The 24,353-nt window shown below is 42.9% G+C and overlaps 1 protein-coding gene across 5 annotated transcripts in view; it reads right to left on the reverse strand.

Annotated features, from left to right (window-relative positions):
- Positions 1-9,340: 9,340 nt before the first annotated feature.
- Positions 9,341-24,353, reverse strand: part of TSPOAP1 (TSPO associated protein 1) — a 39,658-nt gene continuing 24,645 nt past the window's right edge. For 3 of the 5 annotated variants that reach the window (XM_031966474.1, XM_012548059.3, XM_031966477.1), the window contains 12 exons: positions 23,978-24,353; positions 23,652-23,876; positions 21,343-21,534; positions 19,758-20,627; positions 18,954-19,053; positions 18,553-18,704; positions 17,003-17,171; positions 16,572-16,643; positions 14,370-14,476; positions 14,182-14,253; positions 13,683-13,811; positions 9,341-10,562 (listed from right to left, as the gene is read on the reverse strand). The exon at positions 23,978-24,353 is cut by the window's right edge and continues 17 nt beyond it. In XM_031966474.1, the coding sequence (XP_031822334.1) occupies positions 10,356-10,562; positions 13,683-13,811; positions 14,182-14,253; positions 14,370-14,476; positions 16,572-16,643; positions 17,003-17,171; positions 18,553-18,704; positions 18,954-19,053; positions 19,758-20,627; positions 21,343-21,534; positions 23,652-23,876; positions 23,978-24,353 (2,671 nt within the window). In that variant the 3' untranslated portion in view covers positions 9,341-10,355. Of the gene's footprint in view, positions 10,563-12,829; positions 12,886-13,682; positions 13,812-14,181; positions 14,254-14,369; positions 14,477-16,571; positions 16,644-17,002; positions 17,172-18,552; positions 18,705-18,953; positions 19,054-19,757; positions 20,628-21,342; positions 21,535-23,651; positions 23,877-23,977 lie in introns of all 5 variants that reach the window. The other 2 variants (XM_031966475.1, XM_031966473.1) reach the window with 2 other exon arrangements.

Below are 24,353 nucleotides of genomic sequence, written 5' to 3' on the forward strand. Positions count from 1 at the left end.
CCAGCTTTTAATATGAGCTAATAAGGCAGGAAGTCTGTCCTGAGACGGTTAGACACCGCAAGATGGGATCAGGAGCCTGGGGGATTTCAGGGTTTCCCCTGGACTTCCTCTCTCCTCCCCCACCCATCCCAGCTTTGTAGAATAGGGCGAGCCCACTCAGCATGAGAGTGGGTTTTCAGGAACGTGCTAAGTGTGTAATGAACGCCAATTATGGTTATCAGGAAGCAATAGCTTTCATTTGTAAGCATTTCAAACTTCACAAAGCACAATCCCAGTCATTATTGTCGCTCACAATTCTGTCAGACAATAAAATATTGTGATCTTCATTTTATAGGTGAGGAAACTGAGACTCAGGGGGAAAAAAAGGGAATTGACCAAAATCACATAGCTTGTAGGTAAATCTAAAACAGAAATGCAAGTCTTCTGAACACCTGTTCAGATCCATATTTGTGAACTGCGTCTCAGAAAGAAGATCATGGATTTTAAATTGTAGGTGGAAGGATTTAAATTAGAGTTGAGGAAGAATTTCCTTTAGACAAGAATAAGAAAAGGAGAAAAAGGAATTATAGGAAGAGAATCCTTCTCTCTTCTCCCTCCTTTGCTTCCTAGAGATCTTTCAGAGCAGAAAAATCACTGCAATCCAAGCAGGGATAGGGAGAAGCCACCTCTATGGAGGTGAGAAAATGGCTCTGACTAGTACAGAGAAAACCCAGAGTGAGAAATGACTTATCAATTCTTTTTTTTTTTCCTGAGGCAATTAGGGTTAAGTGACTTGCCCCGGATCACATAGCCAGGAAGTGTTACTTGTCTGAGATCAAATTTGAACTCAGGTCCACTGCGCCATCTAGATACCCCAATTTATCAATTCTTTCAAGCCTTGAAACTTGACCCTTTCCAACATTCCCCAAACTGCTGGTCTATCCATCTGTTCTCCTGCCTTCATCAATTAAATCACACACACACCTTGTTTTCCTTCACCCATCTCTCCTACCATGGGTACTTGGTTACTCAACTTGCCTCAACTATTTGGTCATAAATGTGACCAGATTGGAAGACAATAGGCTAAGAATCAAATTTTCTAGTCCTAACTTTGCTTCTGACTTACTTTGTGACTTTGGATAAGATGAGGAAGGACTCTAAAACGGCCCTTTCCAATTCTAAATTCTTCACTTCAAGCACATATAATACACATAGTCTTAAAGATACAAAGATGAAAACAACATATTTCTTGCCCTCAAAAAATTTACAAACACAGGGATAAGACATGATTTATCCATAATGTCATTTTAGATCTATAACTCAAAAATGATACAGGAGAGTATATGTTCACTATAAAGAAGTAATCCAGGAAAAGTGAATAATAAGCATTGCTATTTGCTGTGAGGATCATGGGCCAAACTTGGTTGGGTGGGCATTTATCTCATTAAGAGCTTGATGTAGGGGTAGCTAGATGGAGAACACCAGTCCTGAAGCCAGGGGAACCTGAGTTTAAAATTGACCTGAGACACTTAACAGCTGTATGACTCTGGGCAAGTCACTTAACCCCAATACCTTGAGGAGGGAAAAAAAAACCCAATAATATCAAAAGATCTTGATGCAATTAACACAAAGTTAGCCCCAAACAGGAGCACTTGGAGATATTCCCCATTTAAAGGGAATCCCTTTTCCATTGAACTTTACATTGAACAAAAAAGTTAACTGGATAGTGTACATGATAGCAGAATGTTATCTTAATTTTTTAAAATTTATCAAGCATTTATTAAGTGCCTATTATATGCCAGGAACTATGCTAAATGTTTTATGATATAATTTCATTTTATCCCCACAACCACCCAGGGATGTCAGTGTTATTATTGTTCCCATTTTTTAGATAAGGAAACTAAAATAGGGAGAGATTAGGTGACCCGCCCAGGATCACACCACTTATAAATAAATGTCTGAGGTCAAATTTAAAGTCAAGTCTTTCTAGATACAGGTGCAGGTCACTATCCCACTTTAGTACCAAACTTCCAAGCTTTGAGTACATGTTACTGTGTTTTGTGCCTTGCCTAATATTCATAATCAGAGAATCACCTAACAAATTATCTTTGTTGTTGCATCCATCAAGGCATTTCATAATTTTTTGACATGTACCTGAGAAACATCTTGTTGAAGGAGATCCTCTCCTGAGCCAATTTTTTTTCTTAATAATCAGCAAAGAATTAGGGATATAACATTCTATGCATCTTTCTGTTGATTGTATAGCTGGTAGAAATGGTGAAGTCCCAGCTCATATTTTCATCAAGAATCAATGAAAAAAAAAGGATAGGAAAGTAATCTATCAGTGACAGGGCTCAAATTGTATTACAAAGCAGTAAACAATCTGGTACTGGCTAAGAAATAAAGTGGTGGATCAATGAAATAGACTAGGTATACAATACATGGTATTAAATGACATTAGTAATCTAGTATTTGACAAAACTCAAAAGTCAAAGCTTTTGGAACTCACAATTTGGCAAAAACTGCTGGGAAAACTGGAAAGCAGTTCAACAAAAACTAGGTATAAACCAACATCTCACACCACATATCAAGATAAAGTCAAAATGGATATATGATTTAGACATTAAGGGGGATTTCATAAGCAAATTAAGGAGAGCATGAAAATTTTTACCTGCCAGATAGATAGATTAGGGACAAATTTATGACCAAACAATCAAATCAAAAGAAATAAAACTGATAGTTTTGGTTACATCAAATTGAAAAGGTTTTATACAAACAAAACCAGTATGTCAAGATTAGAAGGAAAGCAGAAACTGGGAAATAATTTTGCAGCAAGTTTCTCTAATAAAGGCCTAGTTTCTCAAAAATGTAGATAATTAAGTAAAATATACAAGAATACCAGCCATTCTTCAATTGATAAATGGTCAAAAGATATGATCAGGCAGTTTTCAGAAAAAGAAATTAAAACTGTAAAAATGTTCTAAATCACTATTAGAGAATTGCAAATTAAAACAATGCTGAGGTACCACCTCATACCTATTAGATGAGCTAACATAACAAAAAAAATTTGGAACTATGCCCAAAGGGCTATTAAACTACATACTCTTTGATCCAGCAACACCTTTATTAGACCTGTATCCCAAAGAGATAAAAGAAAAAAGAAAAAGACCTATATGTCTTTTGTGATGGCAAAGAACTGGAGCTTGAGAGGATGCTTATCACTTGGGAATGGCTAAACAAGTTGTGGTATATGATTGTGACAGAATATTATTGTGCTATAAGAAATGATGAGCAGAATGATTTTAGAAAAACTTAGGAAGAGTTTTTTATAAATTTATACAAAATGAAGTAAGCAAAACCAGAAGTATACAGAAACAGCAATATTATAACAAAAATCTATTGTGAATGACTTAGCTATTCTGATTTATACAATAATCCAAAATAATTCTAAAGGACTTATGATGAAAAGTGCTCTGAAGCAAGAAACGATGGAATCTGAGTGCAGATATATTTTCCACTTTTTCTTGCTTTTTTTGTAACATCACTAATAGGAAATATGTCTTTGTATGATTTCATATGTATAAGTGATACCGTATTTCGTGCTTCTCAGTGAGTGGGAGAAGAAACAATTCAGAATTCAAAAAAGTTTTAATGAAAGTTAAAGATAAATTACTAAAAAATTAAATAAACCCCCCAAAACATGTATAGATTATGTTTGTAGTTATTTTACAGAGATGAAGTAGCAATCTAAGATTAGTAGATGTCTTCTCAATTCTAAGATGTCTTCTCAATTGCCTATCTTTATAATTCTAATTAATATCTTGCCGTTTACATGTATATTGACAATCTCCCTCTTTGTTCAAGATTGTGTTGTCCCAAAATTTTGGCTTGGCATTGACCAAGTTGGATCTTGAAGGTTTCTCTGTCATTTATCTCTGTGGCTCATGTACTTGAAGTTTCCCCTGGGAACATCAGAACTTGGTTTAGTCTAGATCCAACCAAAAATTCTATTGATATCTAACCTTTTATTGATCTTGATCAGATGCAACTGTTCTTTCCATCTTCATCTTCCCGCTTTATCATAGAGCATATTGGGGACTGAGAGGTTAGAATTTAAATGTAATGACTACTGTCAATAAGGGTGAAAAGAAGGGTGACTTAAGTCTTTCCTCCATTTGCTGTTCTTTTTCCTTTCCCACCTTTAAATGCTGGCTTAATTGTGTCTTAAACCAAGCATTCTTTACTTCATTCATTTTTTTTTTAGAAAGTGATAACTGCTCCAAATTTTCTACTATCCTTTTCTGTAGGATTTTGAAAATTACTCTGTAGTCTAAATTGTTATTGCCAATGGTTGCCATGTGTCTGCATTAGTGGTGATCAAATATTTGCTAGCTGAAGTGGTTTTGTCTCCTCACTGTGGCAGTTGCTTTACATGTGTTAAACTGTGTAGGAACTGGTGTTTGTCCATGGTCATATCTTTATCCATTTCTTGTTGTCCAGAGTTTCTTTTTTTAATTCAACTTTGTTTTATTTTCATTTCCAATTCTCTTCATCCTTCCACCCTGTCCTTGACCCATTGAGAAGGAAAGGAATTCAATGGCCCTTACACATTTGAAATCATAGAAAACATATTTCTGCATTAATCATGTTCAAGGGATTGGAAAACAAAAGAGGGAAAAATATGCTTCAATCTATATTCTGAGTCCATCAGCTATATATCTGTAGATGTATAACATATTTCATCATGAGTCTTTTGGAATTGTATTGAGTCATTGTAATGATCAGAATTACTAAGTCTTTCAGAGTTCACTGTATTTGCAATATTGCTCTTTACTATATAGATTATTCTCTTGGTTTTGTTCACCTCAGTCAGTTTCAGTTCATATAGATCTTCCTTGGTATTTTCTGAAGCCATCCCCTTCATCATTTCTTACAGGACAGCTGGAAATCACGTTCATATATCACAAATTGATATATTCCCCAATAATTGACAGGCCTCCCCTCAGTTTCTAACTCTTTGCCATCATAATAAGAGTTGTTACAAATATTTTTGTACATATGGGTCTCTTTTCCTTTTTTAAAAATTTGTCTGGCTTTGTCACCCACACTGATAGAACTGGGCTATGTCAGTACATTGGAAACATTTTGGCTTTTGCTTGAATCACTTATTTATTACTTGCCAATGTGAATGACGCATATGGGCCAAAATCAAATCTAGCTAGCTTTACTTCTGTTCATTTAAACTATGGGAAGAAACATGTTCTTGTGTCATTTCATTGTGCATGTATGTGTATATATAAAATATATGTGTATTCATAATTTTTTCCTTTGAGTTAATCCAAGTTGTAACACTTTGTTACTTTTGTTGGTATATGTCCTTAAAAATGTTTTCTTATACTTAAGTGAACAGAGGTATCAGGTAACTTATGTTGAAATATCCTTTGCTCTATTGTCATATTTGTTGTGAATATTTTTTTCTTACTGCACAGCAGAAGAAAACCACCATTATTCCTGGATCTTTCTTTTTATATAAATTCAGATCAGGGAGAAACAAACCCACACATACAAATTCAGAGCAAAGGAAACAAAAACTTCTGAGGGAGGAGGTGAAGTGGGGAAGGCTCTCCCAGTCCCCATGCACTGACCAACCACACGAATACATTTGTGTTTTGTTTGGCTCTAGATTTAAAACAGAAAACAGGAAAAACCACCAAACAACAAAAGGCTCCGTGCTCTTCCCTAGGTAATAGAAGCATAATCTAGTTGATAGTTAAATTGGTTACATAAAAACCCTTTCAATACAAGTTTAGTCTTAAAGGTAATAAAATGTTATGGTTATTCATTTTTTAAAATTGTCTGGGATACAGACTTAGTAATGGTATTGTTGGTTAAAATGGTACAGACACTTTTATATCCTCTTGGGCATAGTTCCAAATTGTTCTCCAGAATGACTGAACCAGCTGACAGATCCACCAACAGTACAATACCAGTTCCAGGTCAGGTTGGAGCAGATGCAAGTGCTTACAATAATAAACCCTTTCTTAGGAATCCATAGTAGTAAGTGTAATAACAGTAGCAAGCCTTTAAGGTTGGCAAATATTATCTCACTTGGTCCAAACAACCTTGTAGATGTTATTTTTATTCTCATTTTATAGATGAGAAAACTGAGGCACTGAGGTGTTAGGTGACTTGCCCAGGATCACACAACTACTAAGTGTCTGAAGTGGGAATGGAACTCAGAGCTTCCTGACCCCAAGTTCACATTTTATCCAGTGAGTCAACTCAACTAGCTCCTTCTATAAACCAATGTAGTCACAGGTCTTGTCTGAAAAGAACCTGTTTCATAGTTTACGTGGTCAAAAAGTTAAACTATTTAAAGGCCATTTTTCTGGTCTTGGAAAAGCTTCTTGGAAGAATGAAGAGAGAACTAAATCCCTCCTTTTCCCTCTCTGAGGATTATACTTTGGACTTAATATTGAGCTATACAGACATATGTATATATGTGGGTGTATTATATATGTATAAAATATAGACATATAATAAATTCCATTAACCAGTCACTATTTTTCACGTCTTGGAAGTTGCTGAGCTTCATTTAGTTAGGCTTTCCTTGGGTGGCCACCACCGTCCTGTTGCCAGGACCAAATTTTTCTAGATCTCCACTGGAATAGATTTTGAGAAGACAAGTTCTGGAATTTGCAGTTTCCCTCCTTCCATTTAGAGTAGAGCACAGGGGATCATGGACAAAGCTTACCTAGTAATGGCAGCAGTGGCAGGAGAAGAAGGAATGGGTCAGTAATCAATGAAGTTTCAAAAATAACAAAGTCAGGTGGTGCACACCTGTAACCAACACAATTCAGGGAGGTTAAGGTTGGTGACTCCCTGAGCTCAGGAGCTGCAATCAGGCTACAGCAAATCAGACGTCTGCATTAATAGAGTGAGCCCCGTGATGGAGAGCGAGAGTCCACCGGGTTACCTAAAGAATAGCAAAATGGCCCAAGTTGGAAATAAACAGGTCAAATCAATCATCAATGAGATCAAAGCTCTGGGTAGCTGCTGCCCTGCCAATCCAGGCAAGACAGAGACTCAGATTCCAAAAAAAAAATCAAAAAAGAAAAGAATGCAAACTGGTTCAGGTGTAAGGCTCAGAATTATTACTCCTTCATTGCTTTCCTTTCTCCCATCTATTTTCCCAGTCATTAAGACCTCCGATCTGAATCTGGGAGGCACTTCAGAGACCACATAAAAATGAGAATTGGAACTCCTATTTTATCAGTGTGGAAACCAAGCTTGAGTGACTTGCCCAAACTTACACAAATTGTGAGCCAAAAGGTGTGATCTGAATCCAGATCCTCCGACTCCTTCCCTGCCCCAGGATAACATGACACTGGGATTTCTAGAGTCATTTTATTCCAGAGCACTTCAGTTGAGGGATTTGAGATTAGCCAGCCCCAGGCTGAGCCAGTACCTCCTTCCTTCCTCCTCCCTCACAGATGCCAGCCCATCTGCCTCTTGGGCTAACAACCTTCCCCAGAGACAATTTCAACACATCAAATCTTTCTAAATCCAGTCTGGAGAAGAGTTCAGTTAGAATTACACACAGCTTCCTGAGGAGATTTCATGCACTGGAGGCTGAGGGAGTAGGAATTATAACTGAGCCCACCAGTGCTAGGGAAGAAGGGAAACAAAAAGGGAAATTGAGGCTACAGCTTTACCGATCTTTCTACCATCTCCTTTCTTCCTCCCCTTTCTCAATACCTCTCACCCCAACCCAGAATTATCTCACCAGACTGTGGAAAGAACAGGAGATGAGGTATAACTCAAATTCCAGCTCTGCTTATTTTTCTCCTGTGATCCTAAGCAAGTCACTTCACTTATGTGTTTCCTCATCTGTAAAATGTTTGGAAAATTACTACAGAAATGAAAATAGGGAAAGCAACAAAATCATGTAACAGAGCATTGTGCAATTATAATGACCAAGTCCGGCCCAAAAGAACAGATAGGAAATGTATTATCCTCCCTTATTTGCAGAGCTGGTGGAATTGTTGGATGTGGAACTGTCAGGGTCTTTTAATGTGCTGGTTAGCTTTGCTGAACTGCTTTTCTTCTCTTTTTTATTCTTTGACATAAAAGATAGCTTGCTGGGAAGGAATATATTTGGAAAAGAGGAGGGGGGGAATGATGTAAGAACATAAATATCAAAGAGAATTTTAAAAATAAATTTAAAAGTGAAAATGAAGCAGTTGGACTAGTTTGAAGTTCTTAATCTTTTTTTGTGTCATGGACCCCTTTGGCAAAAATCTATGGACTCTCCAGAAGAATGTTTTTAAATAATTAAGGAAATTCTAAACTTTAATTAAATGTTAGTGAAAATAAAGTCTTAATTTCTTCCATCTCTAGGCCCTACAAATCCAAAGGCCCCAGAAAGCTATCTTGTTTCCTCATCCAAGAACCCACTTGACCCCATGAGTATCCTTCCCAGTCACTTTTCTAGCTCTTTACAGCCTGGCTGTAATGCTACGCTCACCTGGAAGACAAATCACAGCACTAAATGGAGAGTGGAAGGGAAATAACATATGAGAAAAGATCCAAATGAAAACTCCCCCTTCATCCCCTTTCTGAAGTTTCTGAAAAAATGATCCAGCTCTTTCAGGCAGACCCAGGACCACAAAGTTCAGAGTCTGGATGCCTAGAGTTATAACTCACTGATCCAACTTAAATCTTTCAAGATACTTAGATTTTTTCAGAGTAAAAAATCCCTCCACCAATTCAGGTTGCAATTCAGCAAATCTCTTCAAGAATTGTTGTAGTACTCCTGTGACCAATATGGGCATATATTTTATGTGATAACACATGCATAATATATATCAAATTGCCTACTATTTTCAGAAGGAGGTGGGAGAAAAATTTGGAATTCAAAATTTTGTCAAAATGAATGCTAAAAATTGACTTGACATGTAATTGGGGAAAATACTATTAAAAAGAATTGTGTGTTTGGAGGAATACAAAGGGAATTGTAGGCAATGTGCAATCAAATAATATCAATAAAGTCTATTTTTAAAAAAAAAAGTAGCTGTGGCTGAAAAACATGTCGTCCTATAGCCAACCTGGTGATGAAAACCTCTCAGAATTTAACTATAGTTGCTCCTCAGGTAGTGAGCCCACCATCTGTCTGAGGGCTCTGGTGTGAGCCTTTCCATCTTGGGAGGAGCAGCTAGGGCTCATGCTCTACTGCTTAGCTGTCAGGAATCCAAGATTGCTTCCATGTGACATCAGAGAAAGATTTCAGGAGAAGTTAATTTGCTTGAGAAAGATAAATTCTCCCCTTCCCCTCCCCAAGCTGAATCTGGTAAAGATTTTATAAAAATAGACTTTATTATAATAAAATGTCTTTTTAAACAATTTCTCTCTCTCTCACACTCAGACACACACACGCACCCCTTACTGTGACCCAAGGACAGCTCGGGGTAGTGGAGGTGGGCACGGAGGTGGTCAGCCAACCAGCCCCCAACACACGTGAGGAAGCATGCAGAAGGGCCCACCTCGCTGTCTGGGGTCAAAGGGAGGAAGGGATGGAACACTATGGGGTTGGAAGGACGGCAGGGATGGGACCCCTGCTGTGTGCTAACCATGGCATGTATGAAAATAAGTGCAGAATTCTGTCCTTGCCCCAGCCCCAAGCCCAAACCTGGAGAGGTCAGAGATGGTACAGAAATCCAATGATGCAAATAAGGCAAACTCAACTCCTGACTGCTAACCCCCAATCCTTGCCTGCTGGGGGGGGGAGACTGGCAGGTGTGGGGGAGGGAGTTGAGGTGGCCCTGGTTGGGGGGGTCGGGGAGGTGGGGGACACACTTTGGCATGACCTTTCCCCTTGGGGGGGCTGGGGAATTAGGGGTCTGTGCAGAGGAAGCAAGATGGAACTGGAGAGTCGCTACAGAGGCACGGCTGCTTATATACATATATACAAGGATCCCACACCCCCTCGGAGAGGGCCGCGGGAGGTGGGTGTGAGGGAGGGGCCACAGGGAGACTTCAGTGCAAATTTTTTTCCCTTAAGGGAAGGAAGACCTGGGACCTGGGGGAACATAAGGATGTTAACAGGAAGCCCAAAAAGCTTCTCCTTCTCCCACCCCCTCCTCACACCTAAAGACCCAGAGTCCCAGCGCTTGGAGTGGTGGATGGGGGTGGGGGTTGCCAAAATTAATTTCCATCCAGGTATCACAGCACCAATGATGCTCAGAAAGCAATTTGAGGTCCAAGAGCCCAGCTCCACCATGGGTCCCCTCCCCGTGGGCTCTTTCTGGAGCATCTGAGAAAGCCAGGGTGCAGCTGGGGACATGGAGGGCCGGTCAGCCGTGCAGGAACAACTGCATTCACTCCTTCTTTCCCTGGCCCAGTCTCTGAAGGAGGTGCTTTCCTTTGGAGATGAGGCCCCGCATCTTCTTGGCCGGAGCCTGTGATTCCCCCGACTTGGTCTGAAGGGTGCTCCCAGGCCTAAGGGAACGGGAGTGAGACGGGCACAGATCGCAGGGAGGGCACGGCAGGGCTCCAGTCAGATCCTGGGCAGTGGCAGACTGGAGCTGGGGGTTATGGGAAGAAGAACGGAAATTAAATTAGACGCCTTTCTTTAGCTATCCCTGCTACCCCCAGCTCCAGCCCCCTAAAGCCCCTTCCCCCTTTTCTGCCCACCCTACAACTACAAAAGGAGGCAACGGTAGGGGGTAGAGATTCCCATTCCAATTCTTGCCCCATCTGGTTATCAGGCCAGATCCCTCCCACCCAAAAAAAAATAATGAAGGAGAGATAAAAATCAGGGTGAATAGATCCTCAATTTTGTTCCCATTCCTCTATGAATTTGAAGCAACTTACTTTCCCTTTTCCCTAAACTTTCTCCTCCATGTAAGATCTCTAATGCTGCTCTAACATTTAAGCTGCTCTTGGGTCCTAAAGCTTCCTTCCACATCTCCCCGTTTTCCCCATTCCTGAAAGAGCCAATAAAGGAAAACTGTGCTGACTGGAAAGAAGTAGGATCGCCCCAAAAGACAAAGGAGAGACCATCTCAGCACAGCTTTAGGAGGTTGTTTTGTTTTTCAGATCACTAACTAGGGGCCTTGGAAATATCCAGGAATTTCCAAACTGGACTCTTCCCAAGAGCCTCAATCCAGTCCCCTCGAGCAGGATAGGGTTACTCTCAACTCAGTTGTCTGATACTTAAACCTTTACTGATACTTAAAACTTAACTTCCCTCTCTACATTTCCTCTCTTTTTCTGTAACATTAGCCTTTTATCTCATGCCTCATCCCTGGGAGACAGAATTCATAAGGGATACATGGAAAGGAGAGAGAACAAAGGAACTGCCAAATCTGGCACACACACACACACACACACACACACACACACACACACACACAACCTTGCAAAAGTTAAGGAGGAGGAATGGAGTCAGACGACTTGGGATTCAAATCCCATTTCTGTCACTTGTTCCCTGTGTGACTTCGGGCTTATCTGCTCTGGTCTCAGTTTCTCCAGATGTATGTAAAGGACTTGGGCTACATGTCCTCTGAGATTCCTTCCAGCTTAAATCTGTAATCTTTGACTCACCCTCTGACTTTTATTTTTACAACATGTAGCGTTGCCTTACCAGCCCCTAGGCTCCCTTTCACTCTTCTCTCCTTCAAAGGTTCCTTCCTTCCAACATCTATACCCACCCCCCAAACAAATCCAATCCCAAACACAAGTTCATCCCATTGTATGACTGGCCCCTGTTCCCACCATCATGCCCCACTCCCATGGCATCATGGCCCCCAGATGGTGTGACATGGAAGAGGAACTAATCCCATATTCTCTGGTTACCCAATCAGACTAGATGTTCTAGGAAGCCAACTCTCAGTTACCCAGAGGTAGATAAACTCATCTGAGACCACTCGGGCTCTTTGTTTCTCCTCTTTCCTGCTTCCCTATGAGGGGAGGAGGAAGAAGAGAAGGAGGAAACTGCTAAAGAAATTAAATGAAAGACAGAGACCAAGTGCAATGAAATGGGACAGCCAAGCAAGGCTCCTGGTAGTTGGTGGATAATAAATAGATAAGAAATGCAGCGTACATTATCCCAATCAGCCAACAACTGATTTGTTTATGCGTAACTATGCTCCAGGGTTAATTACAAAGGAGGGTGCTATTTGGGGGCAGGAGTGAGAGGAGGAAAAAAATCAGAGGGCATCAATGTTTAGAATTTTTTTTAAGGATTTTTTTTTAAACTAAAGGAATCCTAAATTAAGGTGGGACAGAAGTAAACCCTCTTAAATTGAAAAACTTTGAGGTTATACATGGATCTAAATTGTTTAGGATCTCCCTCAAAGTTGAGAGTTGGCTATTAAAAAAAAGTTCAGTCATTTTCACTGGCTACAAGGTTATAATGAGATTGCTAATAAGAATAGTATTTGTGACTGGGGAGATGATGTTACCATAATTGGTATTCATAATTCTTCTAGTTATTATCAAGCACATCTAATATACAATCCTATATCATAAATGTTTTTGATACAGGATATATTATGTCATATATGTGATGTCATAATATATTATCATATATGTGATGTCATAACATATAATTAGATAGAATTAAACAAATCATTAATTAATAATATGGGATGACATATATTATGGTCACTAATGCTACCAACGATTATGAGGGAACTAGGAATTGAAGACATACCGTATTGATCTAGGGGAGCTATTCTATTTGAATGAAAGAGGCTACGGACAAGAGAAGAGTGGGTGAGAAGTGAAGTATCTGGAAAGGGACATGGAATGGAGGGAGACTGGGGGAGATGGACTTGCCCCCACTTACATGTCACTCTACATATCTATGTCCATCTAGCACTGGACTCTTCTCTTCCTCATTCTCTGAAGAGCCGAGAATAAACAGAGGCAGTGGGTTACTACTGACAGACGCACAAACCCAGCCCACCCGGTTCTGAGGCTGGTCCCGATTTGCACATCATGCCTTTCATTCACTCCCTCAGATTCATGCAGCTAATGCCACGTTCCCCCAAAAAGTCCCATGGAGATAAAAGGAAGAAATGGGGACCTGCTTGGCAAAGGGCTAAGACTGGTACCCTCCCACTCAAAGGGTCACCTCTCAGGTCCTGGGGGGCGAAGTGAGATCTGACCAGACCCTCCTCCTGTGGGATACAGGCCCACAGAACAGGCAGCAGAATGCAGAGGGTGAGCTACCTTTGGGGCACGAGCTCAACCTGCCCTCCCACAACAGGCTCTACCTGACCTTGTCCAGTACCCGCTAATCCAGCTTCCACCCTCAGCCCGTGCCCAAGTAGGGGCAAGTGATGGTTGGTACCAGAGATCTGGAGAGCCTGAGCCCCATGAGGATGACTAGAATATCTAAGGGTTCACTCTCCACTTTGTTAGTTACCCAGACTCCTTCTTACCCATCTCTTCCAATTCACTGGTCATTTATGACACAATAATTTCTGCCCTCCGCTCCCCCAGATTGGGGTCAGGCTCTCTGCTTTAGACTGTCCAGGGCTCTGACCATTCACCCTGTGATAGCAGACTGTGGCCTGGGGGCTAGTCTTGCACTCCCAAAACTTAGGTATAGTCCCAGTCATCCTTTCCCTTATCTACCCCGTCTCCTTTTGTCTAAGGGGAGGTAGAGGAGGCTGATAGACTGGTTCTGTGCTTACCTGGCTCTCAGCTGTATGGCCCCCAGAATCCTTTTCCTTGGGTGGTCCGGCTACCCTCTTGTCTTCCCCAGTGACTGCGCCCTCCAGAAAATTGGATGGGACAAGGCCCCTTTGTCCATTCAGCTCTCCCTGTAAGAAATACGCCAAGGATGTTGGAGGGGATGCCATGCAGAACCTTCTCTCCTAGTAGACTAGATTTCTGAGACCCCTTCCCTACCCCCCAAATCTCTCTCCTTTTACTGAGTTTCCCAGGAGACAGGGCATGTGGCCAACACAGCCACCTTGGCTACTCTTATCAGTAAAATACTGCTGGAGGTAAATAAGAGCTAGATCTCTCCTGCTTGGACCCTCCCAGTTTCCAGGGATTCCCCTTCCCCATCTTTCCCTGTTATCTCCCCCTACCCCAAACCTGAAGGAGCCAGAAACTAAGGAGCAGAGAGAGAGAGAGAGAGAGAGAGAGAGAGAGAGAGAGAGAGATTCCTTATCTGCCACCCCTCACATAGTAGAAGCCATCATCATCCATAGCCCCGAACACTGTGATGATGTCCCCAGCTTTGAAGGACAGCTCAGCCTGTAGAAGAAAATGCCCAGGTAAACTCCAGTGGCCTGGGCCAAGGCAGAGCCCAGGGAACCCACCTTAGGAGAACCCCAACCAGGGGTTTTTCTCTGCAGGAAAGATATCCTTACCTCCACATCCACATTGGGAGAGTTCTCTCGAGGGTTATAATCAAAGGCAGCCACCACAGAATGGGGTGTGCTGGGGCTAGCCCTGGCTTCTGGCTGAGAATGGGAGCCTGAAGAGGAACAAAGTACAAATCTTTTCTTCTTTTTACCTCAAGCTCCCTTCCCCCTTCCCCTCCTCCCATCCCATTAGCTGATGGTCAGAAGCTTAGATTGGCCAGAAGGCATTATTCCTTAAGGGGAGGTTAGAGCATAACAATTTTTTAAAAATTTAAAAAATTCCTTTTTCAACTAACAAGAATTTATTTTCTCTTCCTCCCACTCCTGACCCGCATTGAAAAATTAAAATAAAGAAAGAAAATTCTCATAACAAATAAGCAAAACAAATTTCTACATTGACCATGTCCAAAAATATGTCCCTCATTTTTATATTTAAGGTCCATCATGGAGGTGTTATAATAATGGCAATAATAACAGCATTAATATGGAACTTTAAGATTTGCCAACATTTTACAATTACATTTCATTAGATTCTTATAAAAATTCTGTGATGTAGGTGGGTGTTATTACCCCCATTTTTATGGATGAGGAAATAGGCTGGCATTGATTAAAAATTACATGCAATGTGTCATGTTAGTGTCTGCAGACAGGAGTGGAACTCAGATTGTCGTAACTCCAAGCCCAGTATTCTATCTACTGCAGGACTGGGTTGTATCATTTTGTCCCTCACTCCATCTCTTTTGCTATTAGATAGCCCAAGCTTGAATATTTGCTTCATTGGGACCCTTAACCAGGGCAGGGCTGGGGCCACCTCTGGCCCAGCCATAAACAAGAAGATTCCCAGGCTTCTCTAGTCCCTTCTTCTCTTCCTTCTCCCTTCTCCCTCAGGCTCAGGTAGGATACTGACCCCACCTCTCCTAGATGAGAATCAAAAAACAATTTCTCTATTATATGTGATGGCTTTCCTTTTACAGGAAAAGATATAATGGGAAATGTAGGTGATTTTTAAATATATATATATTATTAATTTTTTAAAAATTTTTTAAAAGATTCTCATGATGAAGAAAACACTATACACAAGAACAACAAAATTGTGCGATGATCAGCTATGATAGACTTGGCTCTATACAGTGATCCAAAAGAATTCCAATAAACTTTGGATGGAAAATGCCACATTCAAAGAAAATGGAGACTAAATGCAGATCAAAGCATACTATTTTCACCTTTTGTCCTGATTTTTCTTTCCCAACATGACATATGAAAATATGTTAAGAATGAATGTACATATACAATTTATATCAGATTATTTGCAAGTTTGGGGAGGGAGGAAGTAAAGGAGAGAGAAAGAAAAAAATTAGAACTCAAAATCTTACAAAAATGAATGTTAAAAACCATCTTTATATGTCATTGGAAAAAGAATATACTATTAAGATAATTTTTTTTTTTAAAAAGCATCATCATGAACTAATGCAATGTGAAGTGAGCAGAACCAGGAGAACATTATACAGAGTAACAGCAATATCATATGATGATCAACTGTGAAGGACTCCACTACTCTCAGCAATGCAATTAAGATAATTCCAAAGAACTCAAGATGAAAAAATGCTATTCACATCCAGAGAAAAAAACAGATGGAGTCTGAATGTAGATCAAAGTATTTTTTTTTGCTTTCCTTTTTCATGTTTCTCGTCTGTGTTTTCTTTCACAATAAAATTAATATGGAAATATGTTTTGCATGATTGTATATATGTGTGTGTGTATATATATATATATATATATATATATATATATATATATATATATATATATATATATATATATATATATATATATAAAACATTAACAATTGCTTACTATATGGGGGAAGGGAGGGAGAAAATTTGGAATTCAAAACTTTTTAAAAAACAGATACAAAAAGAATGAGTAGAAAATAATAGAATGAGAGGGAATAAACCTTAGAGACTATCTAGCCCATCTCCTTATTGTACAGATGAGGGAACTGATAGTAAGAGTGGTTAAATGATTAGCCAAACATCATTGAGCTTACTGTTATTGAGATCAAGAATGCCTAACCCTCAGTCCAAATTCTCTTTCCAGATACTACTCCCAGCTAGGGTTGACCTCTGGGCTTCCAAGTAGCTCCTGGGAAGTCAGACAGTCCCTTATTCTTGATGCCCCCTTTCATTGGGTACCAAAACAATTGCCTACCTTTCTTGGACCTCCGGGGTTTGGGAGGTGGCCCAGTGGGATGGGGAGCAAGTAGTGGGAAGGAGCCATTCCCTAAGCAAAGGCAGAGAAGATGATGCATGAGATAAACAGTGAGACAGAGAAAAAGAGAGGAAACAGACCAAAGGCCGTTCTGAGCTCCCCATTTGGAGATTCCATGGCCACCATGGAATTAAATTGAACCTGCCTTAGGTTAAGGCAGAGGCTTCCCCTCCTACCTAACTACACCATCCTGGGAACATCTGACTGTTTTCCACTAGATAATGAAACTGTAGGTGTATTTTCAAACCCCTGGTGCTAAGGGGTCCCTTGCCTACCTCCTGCCAAATAATAAGCACATCCTCTTTATGACCCTAACTCCATTACCTCCTAGCCAGCTCCTCTGGTGATGTGAAATAGGATAAAAATCATACCTAAGCCCTCCTTAGGGCTGTCAGGGTGGATGTAACCCCTTTGGAGCAGCTGCCTTTTCACTGCAGGGCTGCCCACGGCTACCTCGGCCACCATATTGCAGGGAACATAACCAACTCGACCTCCACATTCTCCCCGATAGAAACCATCAGCATCCTTTTCTCCACACACCTGAGGACAAAGAGCATATCCATCTTAGTAGCCAGACACAGCCTGCCCAACCCATACTGTAGGACTAACACCACATCTTTGGAACAGTGGATGGAAAGGGGAGTAGACGAGGAAATGGAAGAAAAGAGAGAGAAGAAATGTGTGTGATGTGATGTATGAACAAATGGGTCCCCAGAGTGCAAAAAGACTGGCCTAATTCAGTCCCTCTTCATCCAAAGGCAATCATTTCCTCTTCTCTGCCCTACTTGACCTTCAGTGACTGGCACCCCAGACGAACTAGAGTAAAAGGTGCCAGTTCATGCCTAGATCTCCAGGGTATTCTCAATTCCCCATATTCTTTAGGCTTTCCTGACTTCCTTCCCCTTAAAGTTTCCTAACGCAAAGATTGAGTTTTTTCAAAGGATTTAGAATTGTACCTTAAATGCTAGAAGACCAAGTGCAGCAATTGATGCAAAAATATTATTATGTACTTCAAGGGAAAAAAATTCATCTTTGTTTTTTTTTTTTTTTTTTTTTTTTTTTTTTGGCTTTGTGGATTAAAAAAAATACACTGTCAAATAACAGAGCTTGGCCCTCTGAGGTATTCTTTTTAAAAGCCAATCTTTTTTGTGTCACAATCTCCTTGGGAAATCTGGTAGGCCCCTTCTCCTAGTAATGTTTGTTTCCTACACTCATATGTGACGGAAATGCTAAATATCAGTTAAAGGTCAGTGAAAATATTTAATTTTTCCGCCCAACTTCACAGACAATCCTTCCCCTCACCCCACCCCTCTGAGACTCCAGGCTAAAAATCCATGATCTAATCCAAACCCTCCCTTCTCATTTTACAAATAACTAAGACCTGGGGAAGATAAGAGAGTTCCCTAAAGTCACAGAGGCAGCAAGTGGCAGAGCTTGGTTTAAACCCAGGTCCTTTGATTCCAAATTCGGTGCCCTTTCCACCTCACCAAGCCGTCTGCTGGTTCCACCCACCACTCCAGCGTCAGGCTGCTTGCTATTTAGTTCAACTCCCCCACCAGGGACACAGTCATTCCTCTGTTCCTCACAGTTTCCAACACCACCCCCACCCAGAGCATGGGTATAGTTACACCCACATAAAATGTACATCGACGGTAGGGAAAAGCCATTTGTTCCCAAAGGGAGGGGAGAAACCCTCAATGATCTCATTACTGAAGTATAGAAGAGCTCAGACTGACAGATCCTGTGTGTGTGTGTGAACACTCAGTGTATCCACACAAATCATTCCATAGATGAGTTTGGCTGGGAGATCAGGCCTGGGAGAAGCCCCTCGGAATCCCCTCCTGTAATAGTGCTCTCTGGAGACCAGCTACCTGAGCTTTCTGGCCAGAAGCCAAGGTGATGGGCTAGAAGGCACTCTTACCTTCAAGAGCTGACCCTCCCGAAATGGGAGCTCCTCCTCCACAGCATCAGGGTTGGGTGACATGGACACAGGGTCATAGTCAAAAAGAGCCACAAAGATTCGAACAGATTCATTTGGAGGGGACATCACTTTTGCCTGGTTTCTGGGAAAGGCTAAGGGACAAAAGAGCATCCATCAAGAGCTTTAAGGTCAACTACTCCAGCCCCATTCCGCCTCACACAAATAGCAATTGGAAGAACCAGGATCCGAATCCAGGCCTTTCAAATCCAAATCCAGCCCATTTGCCTTGCCACCCTGATGATTCCCAAGGTCAGCAAGATCAGCTTTGGGGAAATGGGAAAAGAAGGATCTACCCCTACACCAATCAATATTCCTCCATCTGCCTCTTTTCAGTCACTCACCCAGCTCAGCTACCCCTAGCTTGGAGGGCCGGCTTCCTTTCCTGGGAGGGCCTCTCTGTCCAGCAGCATCCTGGCCCCTGAGCTCTCTAGGCTCTGCTGTCTGTCGGCAAAAGGGTCAGAAATCATCCCCCATCCCATTGGTGCCCAGGAGGCCATCTTGGGCCTGACACAACCCCCTTCCCCTCCCTCTTGCCACCCTTGTCCTCCCCAGCAGCCAAGCACACTACAAAAAAAGCCAGACACAACATGCTTCGCCCTTGAACCTTCTCCTAATTTCCTTGAAATTCCACCAATACCTTGAGTCAGGCAAAATGGATCCTAGAATTGGATCTAGAAGGAAGATACTAGTTGTATCTCACTTCTGCAACCCTTGCCCTCTAAAACTCCTCTAAATAAAGGAATTGGAGTTGCAGCCCTGAGGATAAACATTCAGAAAGACCCTTTCCCTCGGGTTCTGTCAGGTGACCCCCTCCCAGCGTGGCTCTGCTATCTTGTTCAGCGGCAAGCGGTCACCTTGCCAAGAGGCAATGGGTGTCCGATATGATCTCTAGCAGGGAAGAGCCTGATCCCAGCCTCCAACTGACAGGAGAGTACAGAGGGCCCTAGCCAGCAGAAGCAGGGAGCCAGGATGCATGGGGAGGAGGCAGGTGGGAGGGAGGGCCTAACTCCCAGCCCTGCAGATGGAGATGGCATGGAATGGGACCTCCTGGCAGATGAGCGGGGAGCCCACAAAGCACTGGAAGCGGGGAAGGGAGGCACAACAGCAGCTACCACAGCAGATGCCCAAGGCAGGCAGACACAGACCCGAAGGCAGGGCTCCTTCACGCGACAGTTCAGACTTCGGCCTTTCCTTTCCGGCTCCCCTTTCTCACAGCTAGAGAGGCGAAGGCAGTGGCTGGGGGCAGGGTTTGCCCCGGGTGCCCCATGCCTCCCTCCTAAGGGGACACCTTCTGGTCCCATGCCCCAGCCTTCCCCGTCTCGAGGGCAGCAGGAGGAAGAGAAGATGCTATTGCCACTGCCCACAGATTCCTGTTCATCTTCAGAGTCGTATTCGATGCTGATCTCCAAGCACTTTGGGGCAAAACAGCTGGCAAGGCTTGAGTCAGGTGCAAGACCCCTGGAACATCTCCGGGATAAGCCAGGCCACCCCTTCCCACCAATCTCTGTTCCACATTTCACTCCCTCACTGGAGGAGGGTGCACCCCTATCCCAAGAAGGACCAGACCTTCCAGACCCCTGGGTCCCGCTGCTGCCAAGGAGACGACTACACTGCTCTCGGAGGTCAGGTGGTCTCTTGCGGGCAGATAACTTCTCAGGGGAGCCCCCTCCCCTCCGCCGGCTTCCTAGGGGGCTCCCTCCAGCTTGACAGGGGATAAGTTCCTCGGGGGGGTCTCTTCCAAGGGAAGAGTCAGGGGTTGAGAGGGAAGGCCTCAGCTCCCAGAGGCGATTGCCAGAACGATTTAGTCCCACCCCCTGAGGTTCTGGCAAGCGGGTACAAGTCAAGGAGCCACCTGCCCCCTTCTTTTCCTCCTCTTTCTCTTCCTTCTCTTCTTCCACCTCATCTTCTTCCTCTTCAGGGATGCTAAAGAGCTTCTTGCTGCAAAACTGTTGAAGAGGGAGCTCGAGAATGTGCTCTAGGATCTCTTCATCACTGTCTGTCTCACAAGAGTCCAACTGGGGTGGGGATGGGGGAGAAGACATGGGCAGTAGTAGGAATCATCGGGAAAGAGGAGAAAGGGGTTAACACCATCCAGAAGTTGGGTGAAAGGGTGGCAATGGGACAATCACACATCCCTCCCTCAGCTTCCTCCAAAGTACTCTGAACCACCACTCCCTGTTCTATCAAAGGAGAGAAGATGTCCAAAGTCAGTGACCTCCTGAAGATCACAGCACGTGGAAGGCAGAGCCAGGAGATTCCTCACATTCCAATCCTCAGGCTTCATTGAAGGGATATTTGGGCCCCAGAATGGGAAGGTGAGGTTGAGTGATAGATATATCTTAATGGAGGTTGAATAAGAATGCTCCCTTCCTTCCATCCTCTTACCACCAGTCCCCAGCTTGAGGACATCCGACTCTTGTTTATACAAGTCCAGATTCACTGAGTACCCTTCCCTATCCTTCCGCCATTTAGTCTGGGCTCTGTGTCTACCCTCTCTGGAGTATTCTCAATCCTAAAAGACCTCTTTCAGACACTGTTCCTTGATGAAGCAACAACAACGGTTCCTCTTTCACTCCTAGAGGAGTCAAAGTTAATTGCACCCAACTGGTCTTTGCCTAAAACTCAACAGGGTAACTAGGTCAAGAGATGCTGGAGTAACTGTTGGTAAATAGGAAGAGGAGTAGCCCAGGAAAAACCAGTCTCAGGGTGATACTCCCTCATACCCATTACCTTGGCACCAGTCTCCCTGGTGATGGTCTGCTCATTTTGGAGGGGAGAGAGACACTCTGCACCTGGCTCTGGCTCCTCCTCTTCCTCCTCCTCCTCCTCTTCCTCTTGGATGTCTGACAGGTCGGAGCTTCGACCATGATCCATCAGAGAGTTTGTCAGGCGGGCCCCAACCTCAGTGGCATCCTCCCTCTGCTGGGGAAAAGGGATGGGAGAGAAGGCATAAATGTATGAAATGGGAAGGAGTTCCTCCCCCCAGAATACTTAAAGAAAAGAATGAAGAAAGAAAAAGGGAGAGAAAGGGGCAAGACAGCAAAAGGGAGAAAATGGAGGAAAAGAAGGAAGAAGAAAAAGAAAAGAAGAGAAATGGGAAGACGGTGGGGAAAGACAGGAAAAAAAGTATTGGGAAAGAAGAGAAAAAGAAAGAGAAATGAAATAGAGAAAGATGTGGACAGGAGAAAGAGAAAGAAAGAAAATGAGGAGGGGACAAGAAGGAAATTGAGGAAGGAGATTAGAAGAGAAGGGAAAAGAACCAAGAAGAGGGAGGGGAAAGGGATATGGAGTCCCAGTGCAGTAAGTGGCATTTGTTACTTATATTAGTAAGCAATAGTGAATTGTTCTTAATTCACATTTACATAGTATTTTTTTAAGATTTGCAAGATGTTTTCCTCATAATAGCACTGTGAGGTAAGGTATGAATATATATATATGAATATATTATTCCCATTTTACAGAGGAAGAAACTGGGGCTCAAAGAAGGTAGATGAATGGCCTAAAGTCACTTTATCTAGTTAAATGTCAGTGCTAAGGCTTGAATTTTCATCAAATTTCAACTATTTTTGCCTCATTTTACTTGAAGGCCAGCATTTTTCCATGTTACTTCTCTGGGATTCATTTTCTTCTTCTGAAATAATCAGAATAATAATAATCTCAGCCATGAAGAAATGATCTTTTATTTTCTATGGCTGGGAAGAACCTTGCTAATATGACAGAGTCACAATGATTTCTGAAAGAACTGACCACAGTCAGTTTGACTCAAACATCAGAAGGTGGTACTAGATGTGAAGGAAAGTAAGGATGGGAAAGCACCCAGAATTTGTGGGGAAGGAGGTAGGCATTCTCTTTTGTGGTCTCTGTCTCTTTCTGTCTTTCTGTTTCTGTCTCTGTCTTTCTGTCTATTTCATATCTTTCCCTCTCCTTCCCCTCTTCCCCTCTCTCCCTCCCTCTCCTTCCCTTCTCTCCATTCCCTTTCCTCCTACCCTCTCCCCCATCATGGTGGCAGAAAGCTTCAGAATGGAATTACTTAAACTAGGACATAACTGGACATAACTGATAGCTGGATACAGAATAACCAGCACTCAGGGCACCAGAATTTAGAAAGCACAGACAACAGTAGTGTTCCTTTAGCGGGAAAGATCATGAGTTTAGCACCTAGTTAGCAAGAATGAAATAAAATGGGAAGTTCCCCAAATGGCTTCTTTCCATCTCTGCCTTTCTCCCTCTTATCATGGCAGTCTACACTGCCATGGTCTTGGGACATCCTGAAGTCTCTACTCAACTCTCAGGATCTCTCCCCCAACAGGATCTGGGTCCTGAGGTTTTTAAGCCCCCCCCCCACTCTAATTACCACCTCTCCCTACCCCAAAGTTCTTGCTGTTTTCCTCAGGGACCAGAAATAAGCTCATTAACAAGAAGAATAAAAGAGATAAATCTTTTTGGGTCCCATCCTAGTACTCTGGAACTCAACTCTTCTCTTCTGCTGATTTTTATTCTCCCTTTTTCCCCATGAGAATAATAAAATCTTTTAAGAAAAACTCAACCCCTATTCTGAGCAAAGAGTGAGAGTAAGTACACTGCCAACGGTAAGCGTCAACTTTTGCGCAGTGATCTTCAGCAGAGTAAGACATTTAGCCTTTCTTGAACTTTTTTTCCTTTTTGATAGAATATGGGTGACCATAGAGAGAAACAGGTTGGGGAATATTTTTGGAGCTCATCAAGAATGCTGATGAATGAAAACATGTTTCAAGCCCTGACTGATGGAGTAAAGCAAGGAGAAGGAGTTCTTGGAAGCCAGTGTTCTTCCTTCTTGAGGTTCTACCTGTCTCACTCCTCCTACCTCACAGGGTTATTATGAGAGACAAAAATGAGATCATATATAGGTATAATGCTCCACTACCTGAAAAATGCGGGAGAAAAAGTCAGATTCTGCCATATAGACAAAGAGAAAGAGAGGATACTAGTCCGCCATAGAAGGTGGGCAAGGGTCCCACAAGGGGAACTATAGCTCCTTAGTTTAGAGTTGCTATGCTCACCTCCACTCTGGCTCGGGGTCCAGGACCAATTTCCCCTCGCCCAGGCTCTAGCCCCAGTATCCTCTCTGCTGGGGCTCCTGGGGCAGGACTTTCTCCTGGTCCCTTCACTGCCACCGCTGCTGCCTCCTCCTCCTCCTCTTTCTTCCCCAACAGAGAGAGCCCTGGGCTCTGGCTTTTCTTGCTTCCAGCGGCCAGCCCTGCTGCTGTGAGGGCTCCAGTGTCCCCCTGAAAAAGGAAGCCATGAGGAGGGAGAAGCTTGAGTTCCAGCCCTCACTCTGAACTTCCCTGGATCCTGGCCTGGCAGAAGAATTTCCCAGTGTATCCACCTGCATCTTGTCCTGGGCGGAGTCCTCATGGGGGGTTCTCTCTACTGTCTTTGAGGGGCTGTCGGGGAGGTCTCCTGCGGTGTCTCGGCTTCCAGGAGGACCATGGTGCTGAGGGAGGGGACCCGGGTCCCCAGGGCCCAGAGAGGCAGGGCAAGGAGGGGATTTGGCCTCTGGGCTTGTGGAAGGCAACAAGGCGGCGGCAGATGTTCTGAGAGCCGGAGGGGATGGGCAAGCCAGAGCCAAGGCCGGAGGAAGCTGGGCCGGGATGGAATCCACCGATTCTCCATGGGGGGACATGGTGCGAACCACCACCTCCCGACATACCCATAGCAGCTGGAGCTGAGACAGATCCACCAGCACACTGCCCGCTGTTGGA

The sequence above is a fragment of the Sarcophilus harrisii genome, chromosome 4 (assembly GCF_902635505.1).
Source record: "Sarcophilus harrisii chromosome 4, mSarHar1.11, whole genome shotgun sequence".
Lineage (NCBI taxonomy): Eukaryota > Metazoa > Chordata > Mammalia > Dasyuromorphia > Dasyuridae > Sarcophilus > Sarcophilus harrisii.